This window comes from Pelophylax lessonae (genome assembly GCF_965119305.1).
Source record: "Pelophylax lessonae genome assembly, chromosome: 1".
NCBI classification, from domain to species: domain Eukaryota; kingdom Metazoa; phylum Chordata; class Amphibia; order Anura; family Ranidae; genus Pelophylax; species Pelophylax lessonae.
Window position 1 is genome coordinate 872,614,969 of NC_138768.1, and position 19,322 is coordinate 872,634,290.

The following is a 19,322-nucleotide window of genomic DNA, read 5'->3' on the forward strand; positions in this document are numbered from 1 at the left end:
ACATACTGCCCTCTGTCATACCCTCCACACTCCTCTCCTGTACATACTGCCCTCTGTCATACCCTCCACACTCCTCTCCTGTACATACTGCCCTCTGTCATACCCTCCACACTCCTCTCCTGTACATACTGCCCTCTGTCATACCCTCCACACTCCTCTCCTGTACATACTGCCCTCTGTCATACCCTCCATACTCCTCTCCTGTACATACTGCCCTCTGTCATACCCTCTTCACTCCTCTCCTGTACATACTGCCCTCTGTCATACCCTCCATACTCCTCTCCTGTACATACTGCCCTCTGTCATACCCTCTTCACTCCTCTCCTGTACATACTGCCCTCTGTCATACCCTCCATACTCCTCTCCTGTACATACTGCCCTCTGTCATACCCTCCACACTCCTCTCCTGTACATACTGCCCTCTGTCATACCCTCCATACTCCTCTCCTGTACATACTGCCCTCTGTCATACCCTCTTCACTCATCTCCTGTACATACTGCCCTCTGTCATACCCTCTTCACTCATCTCCTGTACATACTGCCCCCTGTCATACCCTCTACACTCCTCTCCTGTACATACTGCCCTCTGTCATACCCTCCATACTCCTCTCCTGTACATACTGCCCTCTGTCATACCCTCCACATGCATCTCCTGTACATACTGCCATCTGTCATACCCTCCACACTCCTCTCCTGTACATACTGCCCTCTGTCATACCCTCTTCACTCCTCTCCTGTACATACTGCCCACTGTCATACCCTCCACACTCATCTCCTGTACATACTGCCCTCTGTCATACCCTCCACACTCCTCTCCTGTACATACTGCCCTCTGTTGTACCCTCTGCACCCATCTTCCACACATACTGCTCACCTTCATAACCTCCACACTCTTCTCCTACCCTTCATTGTGGAAATACTCTCACCCAACAGGGTGGCCTCACAGTGGCCCTGGGTAACCTCTAACACACCAAGCTTCTTGGAGGCTTCCAGGGACACCTCTGCTGTCTTAGACACTGTTGCCAGGGGAGATAATACATCCTGCTCAGTGGTCACCCCTGCCACATTCACCTCAGCATTTAGTCTACATGACATAGGTATATGCCCAGTAGCAGTAAACTTCACATTGATCAGTAATCAATATCACATATGCACCAGCAACTTTACCTCTTGCATCGTCACTAAACAGCACATTGTAAAGAGGCAAGTGTCTCTCAATGTACCATTCAGCGGGTCTCTAAACTGGAGGTCACTCCTAGTTCACAGTGGACAGTCATTCTCTTTAATCACTGGATTGGCAATTTCAGCATTTGAGTCATGATGAACAAGAGTTTTCCCCATGTGTTGGATCTGGAACTACTCTGCCATGTCCTTTGCATTACTTTAACATGCTTTTTCACCCAGGTGGCCATAGAATGAAACTACAGCAGGCATCTCAGGCTCTTTGACACCCCATGTAGTCTCAAAGGAACTTCCTCACTGTTGCCAGGTGTGACAGCAGACATTTTACATATGAGACTGGGCTTGCAAGTAAAGTCTGTGAGAGAAGAACGGTCAGCTGTTGTAAACACAGCCGACTGTTCATCTCTTTCAAATGATCACAGAGCGCCTGTGATCCTTCTATATAGGATCACAGGTCTCTATGGTCATTTCACAAGACCACCCCCCCAAAGTTATAATCACTTCCCTAGGCTCACACTTAACCCTTTGATCACCCCTAGGGTAACCCCTTCCCTGCCAGTGTTATTATAGTAACAGTGCATATTTTTAGCACTGATTACTGTAGTAATGTCACTGGTCCCCCCAAAAGTGTCAAAAAGGTCAGTTGGGGGTTCGATCTGTCTGTCACAATGTCGCAGTCCCGCTAAAAATCGCAGATCGCCGACATTACCAGTAAAAAAAAAAATAAAATAAAATAAATAAAAATACCATAAATCTTTCCCGTAGTTTGTAGACGCGACAACTTTTGCGCAAACCAGCCAAAACACACTTATTGGGATTTTTTTTTACCAAAAACATATAGCAGAATACAAATTGGCCTAAAAGGATAAAAAATTTTAATTTTTGCTTTTTTTTTTTTCGGGAATGTTATATAGCAGAATGTGAAAAATATTGTTTTTTTTTTTTTTTTTTCTGAATTGTCGCTCTTTTTGTGTTTATAGCACAAAAAATAGAAATTGCAGAGGTGATCAAATACCACCAAAAGAAAGTTCTATTTGTGGGGAAAAAGGACATCAATTTTATTTGGGTACAGCGTTGCACAACCGCGCAATTTTCCGTTAAAGTAACGCAGTGCTGAATCACGAAAAATGGCCTGGTCATTAAGGGGGCAAATCCTTCTGGTCCAGAACTGGTTAATAAAGGTCACCCACCACATAAGAAAGGCCACAACAAGGGTGGCAGGGTGGGGAGCTCCACCCTTGATGACTTCCTGAGGCGACTGGCACCTAGCCCCTGTCGGAACCCCTTTATATAGGGACCCCAAAGGGCTCTAGAACTTTCTAAGGTCAGGTGGCCGAGATACAAGACTCCCGTAATATGACAGTCACAAGCCCACCGCCCCTCACCAATGTATTTGGGCGCCTTGAAACTGCTACTGCTTCAATCCCATGAGGATAAGGGAGGCCTTGAAACCCATTCCCGTTTTTCCTTTACATTGGATTGAAAGCAGCTATTCACAGACATGCAAAAAATAAACAGAAATAATTTTACTTTTGGAAAAAGCAATGGGCCATGGCCTTTATTATTGGTTTATATACATTTCTTTAAGTATCACATCACATCAATTAAAACGTATGAATAAATTACATACAAACATAACTTCAACCACTCAACAACTCAGCATTTTTTTGGCTCGAGTTGTAATAAAGATACCCTTAAATCAAATCATATCAAATTATAGTTTGTCCCCCAAAAAAAAAAACACCCTCTAGATTCCGGTGGCGAAAAGAAAAGACATAGGGCTCTTTCACACGGGCGATCCGATCAGATCCGCCTGTCAGTTTTTTAGGCGGATCTGATCGGATCCTCCATGCAGCTCTATGGGGCAGCGGATGTCAGCGGAGACACCTCCGCTGACATCCGCTGACATCCGCATCCGATCCTGTCCGTGAAATCTGGACGGATGGAAACCCTATTTTTCCATCCGTTCAGGGATTGGATCGGATTAGAGCGGACAGGCGGTTCGCTCTCATCCGATCCCCCATAGAGAGCAGCAGGGGCTGTGACACCACCCTCTCCGCACTGCAAGCGGAGATGGAGCTGTCATCCGCCGGCTCAGCGGGGATCGGCGGATCGATCCCTGCTGAGCAACACGGATCCGCCTATGGAGGCGGACCGTGTGAAAGAGCCCATACCCTAAAGATAAACATTTTTCTAACATCCTTAATAATTTGTTTAGGAATTTTCTCAAATGGTTTCAACATAGCAGAATTTATCCAAACCAAATGAGGGATGATCGTGGAGAAAACAATGTCAGTACTGGGAGATAATACTTTAAATTGCTGAATTGTAGTACACACGTAAAAGATTAAATCTAAAGTCTTCCTTTTTTACAATGTCATTACCACCTAAATGGATGATTAAAATATCTGAGAGCATGGGCTTCCAAAGAACTTTTTCCGGGGGAGGGGGCATCATTTTAAGGTCAGCCATGCTCCGCCCCTTTTCAACAATGTCATGAAGGGGAGGGGCTTAGTCATTATTACATAAAGCACAGGCATTCAAAGGTTTGAGAAACCTGATGCAAAAGCAAAGCTGACCCTCTCTGTTTTGGGTTCATGCAGGCGGCGCATGCATGCATTTGATATCAGTATGTGCTGTGAAGTCACATGCTTTGCCTCTGTGCACGGGGGCCACAAATCTCCTCAATTTTCTTGCCCCCGGGCTCCCCAGTTCCTGGAATGATAGCAGCGGAGCCTGGGGCTGAGGACAGTGGTCCGCATGGCTGCTGATGTCAGTTATATGTCAGTCTCGCGAGTATTTATTTTTAAAGGGGAAAAATAACCCGCTCTTTACCAGTTTTCAGAGTGCTGATCACCGCTCACGTGACCCGCTGCCTCTCTCCTACTCTCCTCTCCTCCTTCCCCTCCTTCTCCCCTCCCGACTGACGTCAGCGGGGAATCTTCTGCCCCACCAGCTGCAGGCAGCTGTCAGACTGGAAGAGGAGAGAGACGACGGGTCACGTGAGTGGCGATCAGCACTTTGAAAACTGGTAAAGAACGACTTATTTTTTTAAAACACATACACAGACACAGGGGCACAGGCACACAGGATCATTAAACAGACCAAACAGGATAGTATGAAGTGGCTTAACAACCACTTTAAAGGGGAAGTTCAGATTCAGGGGGGGGGGCACTTGCCCCCCCTTGCCCCCCACATGCGGACGCCCATGTCTGAGAGTAGCCAGTCATATGACAAGTGCATCAAGTCCTCCCAAGGCATACCCAGCTTACCAAAAAAGACGAAAAAGCAGCAGGTCCAAATCCATGTAGATCCTGCAAGCTGCTCTTTGTTTGGTCCATAACACATAGGAATGCCCGACAATTCAAATATTCCATTATTTGTCTTGAATTCAAAAAGACAAAGCAGGCCCAATATACGACTTTTATCTACTTATTTTTTTAACTACTGCAGAATCTAAATCGATTTTGGCTGCCTCTGTTGCAGCCCCTATACGGAATGAATAAGATGAAATTGGGAAATTTCCTAGCTGGAGAAACCGTAAACCTTTTTTAAGTACTTTAATAAACTGGAATTTTGTTGAAGGTAAACCATTTGCGTGAATAAACAAAAACTCACCAATAGGAGGCCTCAACATAAGATATTGCCTTAATAGTAAAACAGGACGAATATTAGTGTCTGCACAGCAATATAGTGTAACCCAAGATCCTTTACCTAACTGGTCAGTTTTTGACAGCCTGATAAATATTTTAACTTTATTATTCCATTATATAATATCTTAAAAATCGTAGTCCGCATTTACCATTTGAGAGAACAATTTCAGATATATGCAAAGCAGCAAAACAAAAACTAATAGAAAAAAAATGTGCTAAATAGACTTGCTTCAAAAAGAGAGAAGCGAATGTCTTTTGTAAAACTGCGGAGTAATAGGAAATCTGCCATCTGCTGAAAAGTTAGATTTCTTATAGCCTTTCATGGCTTGACGTACCGAGAAGAAACTAAAGCATGATGGTAAGTCGTTTGAGAAAAAAGGAGATTCCGAAATAAAATTTGTTAATATGAGACCATGAATATTTTTTGGGCATTAATGAATTTAGAAACAAGAGCACTAAGCTTTCCAAAAATGACAATAAAGACGTATTATGTTCATTAAGGAACATTAGCCATAAAAACCAAGCAGAGGCATATCCAAACCAAGTAGAAGGTGTCCCGAGTTAGCCTATAGTTTTGTCTGTATATTCTTACCTCCTTGCTGCAGTGCTTCTGTCTTACCTCCCTTCACATGTGGTGTTTGGGCTTCTATGGGCGTCGCCTGCTCCACTGTGGGTTATATCCTGTTCCTGTCAATTACTTCCTTCCTGGGTCACCTCCCTGTTTGCTTCCCTATATATACACATGCTCAGTGCACTGCTCCTTGCTTGAGCAACATCGCTGTTCTCTGAGCTCCCATCCGTGTATCCCTTGGCTATTGTATCTGATCTCCTGTGTACCGACCCGGCTTCGTTTCTCCGTCTATGTTCGTCTGCTGCCTGTCCTGACCTCGGCTTGTCTCCTGGATCTCCTTATAGTCTCCTATTTACCCTGCACACGCCAGCGGTCTCCACATCCTCAGCTGGGCCTACCTGGGGGCCGCGACCTGGTTCCAGTCTGCTGCAAGTCCATCCCCACCATCAGGGGCCCTGGTGAAGAAGCAGGCTGGGGCTTAGACTCCACGCCCTGGGGAATCCTGAGCTAGGGATCTATAAGGGCTCACTACCACAGACTCGTTGACAGAAGGAGTCATTGATTTCCAGATGATATTACATATCAAATGATATTCCATAGATGCTGAAGGCATGAGGTTCCACATCTGTCTGCATCCAGCATGAGCTTGAAAAATGACATCTGGAATCGAGAGAACATCTGCCTGAATATTACTTTTACCTTGAATATACTTTGCCTTAACCCATATATTCAGAGTAAGGCATTTATACACAAAAAGTAATTTATTAACTGGTGGCGATTTTGAGGTCAAACAATTAAACGCATAGCTCTGTTGACTGTACTGAACAGAAATTTTCTAATGTGAAAACTCCCCCAAACTACAATGGCAACTAGTAAGAGGCATGGCAAGTTTTTTGAAGTTGTACATTTTTGTCATATTTTTTTGGAAAATATGAAATTAATTCAATTATTATTATTATTATTCTTTTTTTAAAAAAATTCCATGGAGTCACCGCACTCCCTCCACTTCTACACCACTTTCGAGGGGTACAAGTGCACACACTTCTAATTTGTCCTTCATCACAAATTTGCACATTTTTTACTTTGTTTGATTAGTGGCCTATTGTCCCCAAGTCATCAGCAGCTTTTTTCAGGGGATCACATGGAGCAATAAAAGGGAGAACATATTGGGATATACAGTAAAACATACGGTGTTTGGACAAATTAATAACCAAAAAAACTAGTATATCAGGGGAGAATTGGAAGTTATTAACCTCACCCCAAATTCACTGACCACTGTTGTCATCTCAGTTACTCCCTACTAGTAGAATTGACAAGTCTGAACTTATTTGGTAGACGGTTATGTTTCAATATGTGTTTACCAATAAATTGTAAAACAAAAAACACTGTTATTGGGTGCTCTATCAGACTGGAAAGGCTTTTCTACTCCAGATACTACAGACTATTGATATTAAACCCAGTTCAAAAAATTAAAAAATTACAACAGGAATATAAAAAGAAATTCCAACTCAGACCCAACCCAAGTGTAGAGTTATTTATTAGATGAATAGTGGTGGAGATGGAGATTATGGCCTTAGGATCTATCCCATGAAAGTTGACTGTTGAACAATATTAAGCCCTTTGAAGTCTAAAAGAGAGGGATGGTATAGCTATAAAATCCTCAAAGAAGGTAACATTGTGGTAATGAGTAATGAACAATACATAATGATGGGTTTGAAAATGATTAATAACAATCAGTGCCAATCACTTCATTTGAAGCCTTCTCTGTCCTCTGCCTATCTCCCTTAGAGTAATAGCCCGAGAGCTATAGACAGAAAAATGTCAATTTTTTTTATAATTCTAAATATATATTTACAAAATTATCCAATCTGAAAAATAAACAAATAATTGACTCTCAGGATTAGAGGGTTGGAGGATTATTTTCATATTAGAAAGACATGGAGACATTGCAGGATAATGAAGAAATAAAGAATGAGTGATTCTCCTGATTCATTCATTTCTATTCACGTTTAGAGAATTGCCACCTAGTACATTGAATCTGACCACTTTGTATTTTATCTCAGACTTTGTAGAACTGTATATGACAGTGTGTGTATTTCTGTCTTCCATGAAAAGCTGCACAAATATGTGAGAAATGTTCATTTAATGTACTCAACCGGAGTCAAGATCCACTTTAATGAGAGGAAAGAATTTCCAGCAAATCTTATTTTAGAAATCTTTTTTTTTAACGATTCACATATTGTGACTACCAAAATTTCCACTCTTCAAGAACCAGATTATGTGCTTAAAACATTTGCCAATATGAGTGAACCCAACTTCTGGAAAACCAGAAAAGTAAGACATTACTTGATGTTTTCGGTTTATATTGTTTGCTGAGGAGGTTCATAATTTGGAATTATAGGGAGCCTTGTTTTAAGATATACTAGAAAATGTGGCTGTCCATGAAAGGGGTAATTTTTGGAGTCAGTGAAGGTCGTTAATTTCGGTAACAGGGGCCATAAATCTTTGGAATATGTAACACGAGATATAATTATTAAAGAAAAACAGCAGCACTGAAATCAAGAGATTGTCAGTAATACATCCAATGGGGCCCTCAAAAGTTCAGAATGTCCTTACATGTCCTTAGCACTTCTTAAAATATATAAAAGAAATATAAATGGAAAGAAAATAATTCTAACTGGGTGCCTCATTGTGTTTTTCGTGTTGCTGGTCAACATAAATGTCGTAGGAGCCTGCAGAGCTCATATAGGTGTCTCTTGGATATATGGTGCCTGATCTAATGTGACCATACAGGAATACTTATGCTAGTTGTTGACAGAATATATACAGTGACATTGGTAGGCATGACAGTTGTAAGATAGATTATTAGGTGTGAAAATAACCCATTGTATTCAGTGACATCAGTCATTATGACAGTTGATAGGGCATTCTATGCAGTGACTGATGTCATTATGGAATAGATTTAGAAACAGTGACCCTAGACACTTGTGAGGGCCAACCTGTCATGAACCTAGTGCCACTGACAGTGAGAGTCCTCAAGACATGAGCAGAATATGGCGCTATAGGAAGATCAGTGACACAGCAGTTACGGAAAAGCTTCATCTGGACAAGGCCAGTATCAGGTATCAAGTGCTGGAGGCCAATGGAGAGAGGGCTTCCCTTGCAGCTAAGGTCCAGACTCCCCTGGAGGTGAGACAGGAGGAGTCAGGCCCAAAGTAGCACAGGTCACTTGGGAGTTGCTTGCAGAAAAGGGCTCAGGAACACCGCTGTTCTGCTGCAGGGCTACTGCAGGCAGGTGGCACCCGTGAGATGTAGCAGGAAACTAGGGTAGCTGAGACAGAGGGTAGATGATTCAAGCCAAGGTTCGGTGCCAGGTTGGTAGCAGAGGAGACAAGGCCAAGTGGAAGCCGAAGTCAGGACAGGTAGCAGGTAGAGGATATCTGTTAAACAAGCCAAGGTCAAAGTCAGGGAGAGAGCCAGAGACAGATCTGGAACAAGCCGAGTCGGTAACCAGCAATAACAGGAAACACGGGAACGCTGGTAGCAGCTGAAGATCAAACAGCATTTTAGACAAGGACTGGCTCCCTTATAAAAGCCCAGGTGAGGTGCTGGCGGAGATGCTGCGTCCTAGATTCTTTCTCCTGCTCTGATGGGTGCTGGGTCCTAGAGTCCTCCTACTATTGGTGCCCTGACAGCCAGAGAGGAGGGTGACACATATGCTGACCTTCCTTTGCTGGTGGCCCAGGGTGAATGCATGGATGAGGGTCTATTTTGATATTTTAGGAAGAGAAGACCCTATGTCATTTTTTCTTGTTTTACAAAAATGCGTATTGTCCCATTTAAGAATAAAATGGCAAGGGGGGCCCCCCTTAAAATATATTTCAGACCCTTGCAGCCTGGGTGGCCAGGAAAGGGGAAGCAACAAGTATTCAGCCCCCTTTCTTAACCATAAAAGACAACATCTCTCACCACCAACAATTCACACTGTGCCCATGTTGGGAGGCAAGGAACACATCTCACATCATGCGCCCCAAAAGGGATCTGGTGATTTGCTGGTGAACTTATCATAAATTGAAAGCCCACTTTAGAATACGGGGCCTCCGAAACATTCCAGCCATAGTGGGTGAATGACTACAGGGTACATAATAACACTTATTACCCTTTGACAAAGAAATACAAATGCCCACACCAAAAAAAAGTCTGTTATGAACCATTTGACCTCTAGAAGGTTTTACCTCCTTCATGACCAGAGCATTTTTTGCTATTCAGCACTGCTCTACTTTAACTGGCGATTTCCCAGTCATGCAACACTGCATGCAAATTACATTTATATAATTTATTTCACACAGAGCTTTCTTTTGGTGGTGTAATCACCACTGGGTTTTTTATTATTATAAACCCAAAAAAAAGACCAACAAATTCGAAAAAAAAAAATGATATTTTCTTCTTTCTCTTATAAAAACATATCCGATAAAATCAAATTTCTTCATAAATTTAGGCCAAAAATTTATTTTGCTAAGTTTTTGGAAAAAAAAACAAAACAAAAAAAAAACCCCACAGCTTTTACTTTCTGATTGCCTATCACTAGAGTTGGGCGGACAGTTCGATCCGAGCAAAAGTTCGGTCCGCACATCGCCTGTCCGCCCCGGGTGTCACACATTGGGGGGGTATCTGGCATGTCTGTTCCAGGTGGCTTCATTCCGGGAAAATGCAGTGTCCCACAATTAAACTGATACACAGCAGCCACCCTATCAGCTATATTACCTGATTCCCGGACTGGTTGCTAGCCTCCTGGTGTCTAGTAACCCGTGATGTCAGGCACACAAACAGACACAGAGTGAGGCCGAGGCCCCAGCATTCACAGCAGAGGAGGATTTAACTACCTGCTCCTCCGCGCTGAGTAATTAGCTCCACCCACTTCCTCCTCTTCGCCGGTCCAGTGGCATGCTGTCAGGGAGGGAATGCTGAAGCTGCAGGTAATTGGGTTTTGTGATTGCTGGCTATGCCAGACTTCTCCTCCCCGCCGGAGTCCCAACTGAGGAATCTGAGAGTGAGGGGGGGGGGGGGCGTCATCTCAATGCAGGTTATGTGTCCTTGATTTAGAGTAGTTTAAAGCAGAGTTCCACCCAAAAGGGGAACTTCTGCTTTAAATGGTCCTGACCCCCTGACATGCCACATTTGGCATGTCATTTTTTGGGGGGGGGAGCAGGCACCTAGATTTGACAGGTAGCCGCTCCCACTTCCCCTGGGGCCACCTAGGTAGCTCGAGTGGAAGTTCTCCTCTCCCCCTCCCTCCCTGCAATCTTCTAGGACATGTCACAGGTCCCAGAAGATTGCCGTTCAGGACACGCAGCACGGCTCGCGCATGCGCAGTGCGCACTCGGCTGTGAAGCTGCAAGCTGTCACAGCCGAGTGCCCACACTAGAGATGCCGGCGCCTCGGAAAGCAAAGGGAGAAAACCCAGGCTCCCGCTGGCCACATTGCTGGATTGTGGGACAGGTGAGTGTGTGTTTAATAAAAGTCAGCGGATACACTTTTTGTACCTGCTGACTTTTAATAAACACCAAAACCGCTGGAAGCATTGAGCTTAACATGACAGCCAGGCTACTAGCACTTCCAAAAGAAGGTCAGCATTGAAAGGCTTGTTATTTCAATGGTGCATAGTCAATAGGCAGGTGTCTCCTCATGTACCCCAAATTGTATGCTTTTGTGACCATGTCCCTGCTTGGCCCCTTTCACATAGGCTGGATCCTTCCTAGTGGAATTCACCTGCTCAGCAGGGGATCGCTTTGCTGATCCCCACTGAGCAGGCGGGCGACGGTAGCACGCTGCATCTGGTGGCAGGTGACGGTGGCATGCTGCATCTGGTGGCAGGCGGCGATGGCACACTACATCTGGTGGCAGGCGACGGTGGCACGCTGCATCTGGTGGCAGGCAACAGTGGCACACTGCATCCGGTGGCAGGCGACGGTGTCATGCTACATCTGGTAGCAGGCGATGGTGGCACTCTGCATCTGGTGGCAGGTGACGGTCGCACGCTGCATCTGGAGGCAGGCGATGGTGGCACGCTGCATCTGGTGGCAGGGGGCGGTGGCACGCAGCATCTGGTGGCAGGCAACAGTGGCACACTACATCTGGTGGCAGGCGATGGTGGCAAGCTGCATCTGGTGGCAGAACGACAGTGGCACGCTGCATCTGGTGGTAGGTGACGGTCGCACGCTGAATCTGGTGGCAGGCGATGGTGGCACGCTGCATCTGGAGAGAGGTGATGGTCACATGCTGCATCTGGTGGCAGGTGACGGTCGCACGCTGCATCTGGTGGCAGGCGATGGTGGCACGCTGCATCTGGTGGCAGGTGACGGTCGCACGCTGCATCTGGTGGCAGGCAACGATGGCACGCTGCATCTGGTGGCAGGCAATGGTGGCACACTGCATCTGGTGGCAGGCGATGGTGGTACGCTGCATCTGGTGGCAGGTGATGGTGGCACGCTGCATCTGGTGGCAGGCAACGGTGTCACGCTGCATCTGGCAAGTGACAAGCTCAAGGTTCCCACTGATTCTGCATTACGGTGAGTTCAACTATTTCATTATATATTACAATGTAGTAATATAAATAATGTTCGATTTGATCATCCTGACACCATATATCAAGCATGGTGTCGGGATGATTAAAGTGCTAACACCAGTCATTCACCCAACAAATCACCCATCAACGGGGGGGATGCCAGATATAGGATCCGCCCCGGGTGCCAAATGCTCTAGGTACGCCTCTGAGTTAGAGCTGCACGATTAATCGTTTTAGGATCGCGATCCCGATTCACCCCCCTATACGATCTCCATTCTAACTATCGGCGATTCTGGGGGCGGGGCCTGGAACGCAAGTGGCGGCGTCGCCACCGATACAGGAACTGACGCCAGCAGTGAGAGACCGCATCCACTGATGGGCGGTACCTTCAGAAGCCCCATGGACGCTGCACTCCAGCCCTCACATAGCATGATGAGCTTTCCATCGTGAGGTAATCGACAGAGGAGGGGAGGAAAGGAGGGGAGGGGAGGAGAGGAGGGGGTGCAATCCCTCATGGGCGGTACCTTCAGAAGCCCCATGGACGCTGCACTCCAGCCCTCACATAGCATGATGAGCTTTCCATCGTGAGGTAATCGACAGAGGAGGGGAGGAAAGGAGGGGAGGGGAGGGGAGGAGAGGAGGGGAGGGGAGGAGAGGAGGGGGTGCAATCCCTAAAAAAAAAAAAAAATAATAATTAAATGTGTATTATAATGTGTGGAGATAGATATACTGTATATATAATCTCCATCACACATTATAATACACATTTAATTTTTTTTAGGGATTACATTTTCTGCAAATAACACTACCTTTTCAGCAGTTTGACTTGTGAATTATTAATATAATATAATAAATGAAATTATTATTTACATTATATCATATTATTTATGATATTTTATTTATATATATATATATATATATATATATATATATATATATATATATATATATATATATATATATATATATAATGAAAATAATAATTTGATATAAACTCACAAAAGTTTCTCCCACTTTTTCATTTTTATTTTTTGAAATGTCACATTACAAGATGATGGTTCAATCAAGTTAATGTACAATGACATGCAGTGAAGTGTGCGGTGACTTTGTTGCATAAAATTCAGCATATCTATTTTTTTTTTTCTTTACACAAAGCGCCACAACCTACCTCATCACAATGTTATGGTGGGTACAGGCCAGGTCACACAGAAAATAAATGTGGTCTGGATGCCATTGCGTTATGCCTGCAGTGCACCATTTACGGACCGCCCACCGTGTATTTACGTCGGAATTTTGACATTAAATACCGGGGTTATGGCAGTAGATAGCTGCAATAACCCCGGTATTTTTTTTTTAAACGGCGGACGGTCTGCTTTAACATAAGTGTGGTCCCAGCGGCGGATTTTGAGAATCGTGATCTTCATTCTAAGCCAAAAAATCATGATTCTCATTTTTGCCAGAATCGTGCAGCTCTACTCTGAGTTATTGTGTTCACTTATTGCGTCTCTGAATGTAGAGTATTAGTGTATTGTTAGTATAGTGTGTCAGTGTAGTGTGTTAGTGTGGAGTGTTTAACCACTTGCCGACCAGCCGCCGCGAATCGCCAGCGGGAAAGCCGATCTATGAGGCAGGCAGCCACGATTGCCACCGGGCAACTGCGATTGCTCCCCGTGAAGAACGGCGAGAGAACGGCGGTCTTTCGTTGTAAACACAGCAGACCGTTGTTCTCTCTGGTATCAATGCAGAGCTCCTGTGACCCTCCTGTTTAGGAACACAGGTCTCTGTGTTGATTTTACAAGCCCAACCCCCTCACAGTTAGAAAGCACCCCCTAGCCTCACAATTAACCCTTTGATCGCCCCTGGGTTAACCCCTTCCCTGCCAGTGTCATTATTACAGTAACAGTGCATATTTTTAGTACTGATTTCTGTAGTAATGTAACTGGTCCCTCCAAAAGTGTCAAAAATGTCAGTTCGGGGTCCAATCTGTCTGCTGCAATGTCGCAGTTCCGCTAAAAATCACAGATCACCCCCATTACTAGTAAAAAATAAAAAGGACATAAATCTTTCCTGTAGTTTGTAGACGCGATACCTTTTGCGCAAGCCAATCAAAATACGCCACTCACAGCCCCCAGAGCGGCCGAACCCGGAAGAGAGGCCAAGGGAAGATGTCAGCTGCCTCAGCGGTGTCCGGGCGACCGTGTCGGGGCTTCGTTCTAAGGTAAGTATTTCATAATGAGCTAGTATGCAATGCATACTAGCTCATTATACCTTTGTCCTGCAGGGTTTTTTTTTTTTGAGGATACAACCGCTTTAAGGGGGAAAATCTTCCGATCCAGAAGCTGTTAAAGTTCATGTGCATGTAAAGGCAGGCGCCCCAATGCTTTTGGTAATATAGTGTAGTTGATGGTACATCTAAAGGGGATTGTATAGTGTATGGTGAGCTTTGCAGAACCTAGAACATAGTTCTCCTGTTTTCAATATTACAGCTCTATCCACAGAGGCTGTTATCTGATCGCTCAGCTCCTGCACACCCTGCCAAATTAACAATCTATGGTTGTGTATTTAGTGACTATGGAATTCACTGATTGCATAGGAAAACTGTGCACCTGATGAGGGGGTTGTAATAATGTGCTGGAGTAGGAGGGTAGATGATGTAGGGTGATGTAAAGAGGTCACTCCTTCCGAGGTCTGTCCAGGAAGTAATCGAGAAATGTTTTTTTTTATATCCAGCTGGACAATGAGGTAAGGAGTGTGTAGGATAAAAGGAAAGCTTTTTTATTTCAGCGAAAGAAGTACATTAATGGTATATTCATACATAGGGGGGCTGGAATTTAGAAACAAAAAAAGTGTACCTAAAAAATGGAGGCCCTATCAAGATACAATAGAAATCAATAAACACCACAAATGAATAAAAACTCACAAAATACTGCCCCCTGAATGGATCTCAGACCTGCAGAATTCACCTTGAACTCATTAGAGAGGAAAGCCTGAACCTCAGTCTTATTTGTAACACTTAGTTTGTACAGCCTCATGAGAAATGATGGACATTTACATTATAGTAACGATAATATCTGATTTCAGGTTCCGGTATCTCGGTGCTCAGATCCCTGTTTACCTGGCAGCAGAAAAAAGTTTGCATCTTCCATCCATAAATGTTTCTATGAGTGTGTCTCGTGTCCAGAAGGAGAGATCTCCAACATTTCCGGTAGGGTTTGTATACATTTCCCCATGTTTTATCACTTTAAAGGTTCCTACAAGTAGAGAAAAATACCTGTTGATCCTGCCAGAAATGTATTTAGCCCCTAAGTCCTGTTGTCAGCTGACTGCACACAAGAGTTTATGGACTGAAATCAGAAGAATTGTATCAGCCCTGCCCTGTTGTATTTTGCTACTGCTACCTATTTATTACAGGTACTTATATAGTGCCATCAATGTACGCAGCGCTTCACATATGCACTATATTACCAAAAGTATTGGGACGCCTGCCTTTACACACACATATGAAATTTAATGGCATCCCAGTCTTAGTCCGTAGGATTCAATATTGAGTTGGCCCACTGTTGTGGAATTTTCCTCAGGTACAAAATACCTGTTACCTGTTAGTCAGTGATACCAAATCAGACAATATATAGCTATATATATAATGAGATCAGACAAGACTCAAGATGGCTGAATCATAGTGACCTGATTTATTACAACATTGCTGGAGTTTATATATACTCAAAAATGGGTTTGGCATTACAATCTGACGTTCAAGAAATGGGTTGTTATTAACATCTTTTATCCAATCAAAGTTAACAACTAATTATAGTAAGCATTATGTCAATCTAGATCGTGATTCTCTGTCATCAGGGGAAATTTCTTGGTGACACACAATAAAAGTTCCAAAGGGGCTTTTTAGAAGATATTATTGGCTTTGTGGTCAGCTGTCCAGACAGAGTTGATATTCTGAGAGATAGGGAATTTCCACTGTTTCGGTCATCTGATATATTCTTAGCCTTTGCAAGCTCAGTGACACATGTAAAGAAATCAAAGGGAATGAGATTAACTCAAAAGACATTTTGTTTAAAATAACCATTCTAAATGCCAGTCAAGGCATCCTGTAAAGGCCAATAAGGTATCCAGAAAATGCGAGATAGGTATGCCACGACATCTTCCTCCTCTTGAGAATTTATTGATCAGGCTAACTAACTACCTATTCCGCTTATCAGATCCCTCCAAGGGAGCAGCCCCTTACGCTTGGAACACTGGCCCAGAGGGCAAACCTCAGTGGGGGGTGTCCGAGTCTTGGTAAGGTTCTGAGGCGGAGATTACTTCATACATGGGGGTTTGAGGTGACAGATTTCTCATTACAGCATACTCAGCATCATCAATCACTTCTCATTTCCGTATAGAGTTGAAATAGGTTGTCTCCTTGGCCTTGGTAACCTTATCAACCAAGCACATAATTATTTTAATTCAACAGATAACTAGAGATCATAATTATCATAAACATCAATATAAATACACCACTTTCATTATTTTAGGAGATAAGGCAAAACCTCCAAAAGACTGTGTTCATTAGGATGGGCGGACACCATTGGAAATAAAGAGGCTATAGTACCTGTTACTGTGACACACTGAGAAAGTCAACTATGGGCCTTATTGCCACAGACACAATAGATTCCCAACCCTGAATGTGACCACCCTGGGGTGAAAATGGGTATTAATAACTTTCTGCATAATACCCCAGTTTCTGTCTGAACAACAGAAACCTGAGGGCTTCTCCTAGGTGAGAAATGTCCATATTGTCATTTAATATGGCTCATATTTTATGTTTAACAGTTTTATTTCTGTAATGCATGCAAGTTTCATTTCATGGGCTGTTCACAGTCAGCTGTAGGCAGGATATGTTTATCAGTGCTTGTGAACAGTCCACCCTCCCTACATCAGTTTTTTCCATAGAACTCTATACACACTGTAGGATTCTTGAAACCTGCGACTTTTGGGGGAATTAACATGTTCTTTTGTGCACTGGTAATGTTTCTATAGGATTTTGAAAACTCTGTCTGATTTAGATCCTCTAATGCAAGTGGGTTTACAGCACAGATATAGTCTGGGACTCTGGGTGTAATTGTGGACATATCTAGCACCCTGAGTACCCTGACTTCCTGGCTACCTGGTTTTTAAACTTAACAGTACATTGGGCCTTAGGTTGTCTGTCTCTTTTATTGTCCTGCCCCTTCATTATACCCAACATTCCCATACATATTAAAAATTAAAAGAAAATCATTGTACCACCTTTTTTCAATGACTGGCGTGAATCCATGTATCCCTTCTACCTTGAGGGATGTTGGTGTAACCAATTGCACTCTTAGTAGCCTTACTTTATGACTTAGTATCCTCATTTGGATCTGGTAGGGATGAAAACACACTATTATGCATTTTTGTCAATTGCTTTTAAAGCGCTGCAACACATCTAGTGAGATCTGAGTGTGCAGCTTGCAATTTCTGTGGTAAATAGAGACCTGCTTCAGCTATCCACACCTCTCTTGGGAGTGTTCCTGACAAAGGAAAAAACGTAAAACAATCTACTTGTTTCTGCTATTTTTTTACTCAACTTGTGTTTTTTTTTTTTTTTTTTTACCATACAACCTTTTGTACCTTTCCGCTACTCTGTGAGTGATATGGAGTGTAAAAGGCTTTCTCAATATTTAGTGCGGATAGGATCTCTTGTAGAACCCTTCCTTTAAAGTGAGTACCCCTGTCACTTTCCATAGTTTCTGGGATTCTATACCTGCACATTACCTGGGGCAAAGGCCTTTTTCCTGTGGTTTGTACTTTACCCTAAGAGACTGGCCAGGCATTAGGCCATCCTGAAAAATGTCTATACAAACTAAAACATGTGCATCGGGACCAGACTGTGGGAAATCAATGTAATCTATTTGAACTCCTTGGAAAGGACAGTCTGACTTAGGCGGTGCTTTTATGGGGTGCTTACAGCTCTACCAACATTGTACCTAGCACAGGTAAGACAAGAAGCAGTATATTTTGCAGCTACTCCAGGAAAACCTGGTGCTAACCAGTGTTGTATTACCAAGGTGGTCATTAGAGTCTTTGAGATATGACACGATCCGTGAGCTGCGGCTGCCACCCTCGGGTATAGGGCCTGAGATCAGACAGAAATGCTCCTCCATCCTCCAGCAACCAGTTACATCCTGTGTTGCACCTTTCTTCCGCCACTTCTTACGCTCCTGTGAGGGGGCTTTTTCTGCAATGATATCAAGATTGCCATACTTACAGGAGTTGGTTGCTTTCCTAGGAGTGTCAGTACCCGGATAGGGACCTGTTCCAGTGCAGCCTTCTTCGCTGCTCTGTCGGCCCTTGCGTTTCCTGCAGCTTCTTCTGTGTCCTCTCTTGCATGTGCCTTGGTTTTTTTTAATAAATGGCCACCTTGGTGAAACACTGGAAGACTAAGAACAGTCTCTATTATATCTGCATGCTTTTTCTTGGCTTACCGAGAGAACTTGGGCTGAGGTCAAAAAGTTACAAGCTTTCAAAAATATGACCAAAATCATGTCAATGTGAATGTTAACTCTTTAAAATTCACAGGCCTTTGCCAAAACCATCAGCTGCTTGTGCTTAGAACTTTAGATTTAATGCCTCTGCATTCTTTTTGTTTATTTATTGCTGTTACTACTGCATACCCGGTTACAGGCTTACCCTCCTCTGTTTACAAACATGATCCATCTACATAAAGGGTCTCATCAGGGCTTTAGAGAGGAGCCTTTTTTTGCAGGGCTCAACAATTCAGATTCTGCCATCATCAGCTCAAAAACAGTCATGGGGGATATTTAACAAACATTTTTTCCCCTCCCCCCCTCTAGTGCCTGCTCCTGTACTGGAAGTAAACTGGCTTAAATACATTGCACCTGTTTTACCCAGCAGCTCTTTTGCAGGCTGTGGCCAGCACACAGCTGAGGATCCTTCTATCACTGGGTCAAGCTGGCAAGAGACATATGCTACATACTGGATTAATGGGCACTTCATCTGAAACTGAACACTGAAATTTTAACTCAACACAAACATTTTTTTTTTTTTTTTTAATGACTTCCCCTTTTCCTTTGAAGCCAGGCAGGAAACCACTCTCACCCCTGCTACTGTTATTCCTACTGTAAACCTTTCGGACGCTTCTGATGGGGACATGCGGACACAGGTTAGCTGAATACCTTATTTACTGTCCATCTGGGGGAGAGGGGCTGGCTGCGATTCTTTGCTCTAATGTCCTGTCTTTACACTATTTGTAGTAGGTCACTTTTTATACACCCATAATGACAGGAAGTAATGTACTTTTATCTTTCAAACAAATATC

At 43.7% G+C, this 19,322-nt stretch overlaps 1 protein-coding gene across 1 annotated transcript in view; it reads left to right on the forward strand.

Annotated features, from left to right (window-relative positions):
- Window positions 1–19,322, forward strand: part of LOC309550360 (vomeronasal type-2 receptor 26-like) — a gene marked incomplete at both ends in the record, with an annotated part of 36,846 nt that overhangs the window by 5,345 nt on the left and 12,179 nt on the right. Inside the window, one exon of the mRNA XM_082250757.1 lies at window positions 15,053–15,176. Coding sequence (XP_082106883.1) covers window positions 15,053–15,176 — 124 coding nt within the window. The remainder of the gene's footprint in view (window positions 1–15,052; window positions 15,177–19,322) is intronic.